Source organism: Apteryx rowi, unplaced genomic scaffold (assembly GCF_003343035.1).
Source record: "Apteryx rowi isolate R43461 unplaced genomic scaffold, aptRow1 scaffold_2166, whole genome shotgun sequence".
In the NCBI taxonomy this organism is placed as follows: Eukaryota; Metazoa; Chordata; class Aves; order Apterygiformes; family Apterygidae; genus Apteryx; species Apteryx rowi.
In genome coordinates this window covers 5575-8195 of record NW_020448493.1, presented here as the reverse complement: position 1 = coordinate 8195, position 2621 = coordinate 5575, and the positions used below count along the sequence as shown (strand labels likewise).

The following is a 2621-nucleotide window of genomic DNA, read 5'->3' as shown; positions in this document are numbered from 1 at the left end:
CACGCCCCCTCCGAGCCGGGCCACGCCCCCAAACCAACAACCCCCCCCCACACACACAGAGCCTTTGGGCTATGTCTGGTAGAGTAGGGGGTGGGGCCAGGCTGGGACACGCCCCCATCTGCCAGGCCACGCCCCATGCGTGGCTACGCCCCCTCTTACAAGCCACGCCCCCCTCAGACACAGGCCTCCCCCCACCATACACACACAGAGCCCTTGGGCTGCGCCTGGTAGCTGAGGGAGGTGGAGCCAGGTTAAGCCACGCCCACCAGAATCAAGACACGCCCCCCTGCCAGGCCACGCCCCTGGGTCTGGTCACACCTCCCCCGCCAGGCTACGCCCCCCCAAACCACCCCATCCACACACTCAGTCCCAGGTTATGCCTGCCAGCTGGGGGGTGGGGGGGTGGAGCCAGGCTAGGCCACGCCCCTCCAGTGAAAACCACGCCCCCACAGGGCAAGCCATGCCTCCTGCCACGCCCCTGCTCAGGCAGGCCACGCCCCCCTCAGGCAGGCCACACCTCCTCTTTAAGGGCTGCCCCCCCCCCTTACACAGCCTATGGGCATGGCTGCCAGCTGGGGGTGGGGCTAGGCTGGGCCACACCCCTTTCTCATGAAGGCCACGCCCCCAAGGGACCCCCTCGCGCAGTCCCAGTCCCATGGCAGCCCCAGGGATGTCCCATGGGTCCCCCAGCCCCATGGTGGCCCTGGGGACCCCCAGCCCCACAGCGGCCCCAGGGATGTCCCCTGGGTCCCCCAGCCCCACGGCGGCCCCCGGACTCACCCCCGGCTTGAAGGAGGGCAGCCCCAGCCCCACGCCGATGGTGGCCTTGTTGGGGTTCACCACGGAGTTGTAGTGGATGTTGCGGTGGTAGCTCACCCGGATCGGCTCGTCCTCGTTGTGCTGGATCCCGTGGAAGGTGTTGATGGGCTCTGCGGGACCCCCACGTCAGCACCCCGGGGACCCCACGGCACCCCAGGGACCCCACCACCACCCCGAGGACCCTGGTGTCCACATCCCCTTCCTCCGTCACCCCAAGAACCTTGGCGTCCGCGTCTTGTTTCTCCATCACCCCACGGACCCCGGTGGCCACATCTCCTTTCTTCATCACCCCATGGACACCAGTGGCCACGTTTTGTTTCTCCATCACCCCACAGACCCTGGTGTCCACATCGCCTTTCTCCATCACCCCATGGACCCCAGTGGCCACGTCCCCTTCCTCCATCACCCCATGGACCCCAGTGGCCACGTCCCCTTCCTCCATCACCCCATGGACCTCGGTGTCCACATCTCCTTTCTCCATCACCCCATGGACCCTAGGGTCTACATCTTATTCTTCCATCACACCAAGAACCCTGGTGTCCACATCTCCTTTCTCCATCACCCCACAGACCCCGGTGTCCACATCTTCTTTGTCCATCACCCTGTGGACCCCAGCATCCATGCCTTGTTCTTCCATCACCCCACAGACCCCGGTGGCCACGTCCCCTTCCTCCATCACCCCACGGACCCCAGTGTCCACATCTCCTTTCTCCATCACCCCGTGGACCCTCGTGTCCACGCCTTGTTCTTCCATCACCCCATGGACCCCGGTGGCCACATCTCCTTTCTCCATCACCCCATGGACCTTAGGGTCCACGCCTTGTTCCTCCATCGCCCCACGGACCCCGGTGTCCGCATCTCCTTTCTCCATCACCCCGTGGACCCTAGGGTCCACGCCTTGTTCCTCCATCGCCCCACGGACCCCGGTGTCCGCATCTCCTTCCTCCGTCACCCCACGGACCCCGGTGTCCGCATCTCCTTTCTCCATCACCCCGTGGACCCTAGCATCCATGCCTTGTTCTTCCATCACCCCACGGACCCTGGTGGCCACGTCCCTTTCCTCCATCACCCCACAGACCCTAGTGTCCACGCCTTGTTCTTCCCTCACCCCATGGACCCCAGTGTCCACATCTTTCTCCATCACCCCACAGACCCCGGTGTCCACATCTTGTTCTTCCATCACCCCACGGACCCCGGTGGCCACATCCCCTTCCTCCATCACCCCACGGACCCTCGTGTCCACGTCTTGTTCTTCCATCACCCCATGGACCCTGATATCCGTAGCTCTTTTCTCCATCACCCTGTGGACCCTCATGTCCACATCTTATTCTTCCATCACCCCACGGACCCTTGTGTCCACGTCTCGTTCTTCCATCACCCCACAGACCCCGGTGTCCACATTTTCTTTCTCCATCACCCCATGGATCCTAGGGTCTACATCTTGTTCTTCCATCACCCCACGGACCCCAGTGGCCACGTCCCCTTCCTCTGTCACCCCACAGACTCCAGTGTCCACATCTCCTTTCTCCATCACCCTATGGACCCTAGTGTCCACATCTTGTTCCTCCATCGCCCCACGGACCCTAAGGTCCACATCTTGTTCTTCCATCACCCCAAGGACCCCAGTGGCCATGTCCCCTTCCTCCCTCACCCCACAGACCCCGGTGGCCATGTCCCCTTTCTCCATCACCCCACAGACCCCGGTGGCCACGTCCCCTTCCTCCCTCACCCCACGGACCCTAGCGTCCACGCCTTGTTCTTCCATCACCCCACAGACCCCGGTGGCCACGTCCCCTTCCTCC

The 2621-nt window shown here is 63.7% G+C and overlaps 1 protein-coding gene across 1 annotated transcript in view; it reads right to left on the bottom strand.

The window, feature by feature from the left end:
- Positions 1–723: 723 nt before the first annotated feature.
- The window catches only part of OTUD5 (OTU deubiquitinase 5), a gene marked incomplete at its 3' end in the record, with an annotated part of 5042 nt that continues 3144 nt past the window's right edge, over positions 724–2621 (bottom strand). The window contains exon 4 of the mRNA XM_026064429.1: positions 724–929. Within this exon, the coding sequence (XP_025920214.1) occupies positions 724–929 (206 nt within the window). The remainder of the gene's footprint in view (positions 930–2621) is intronic.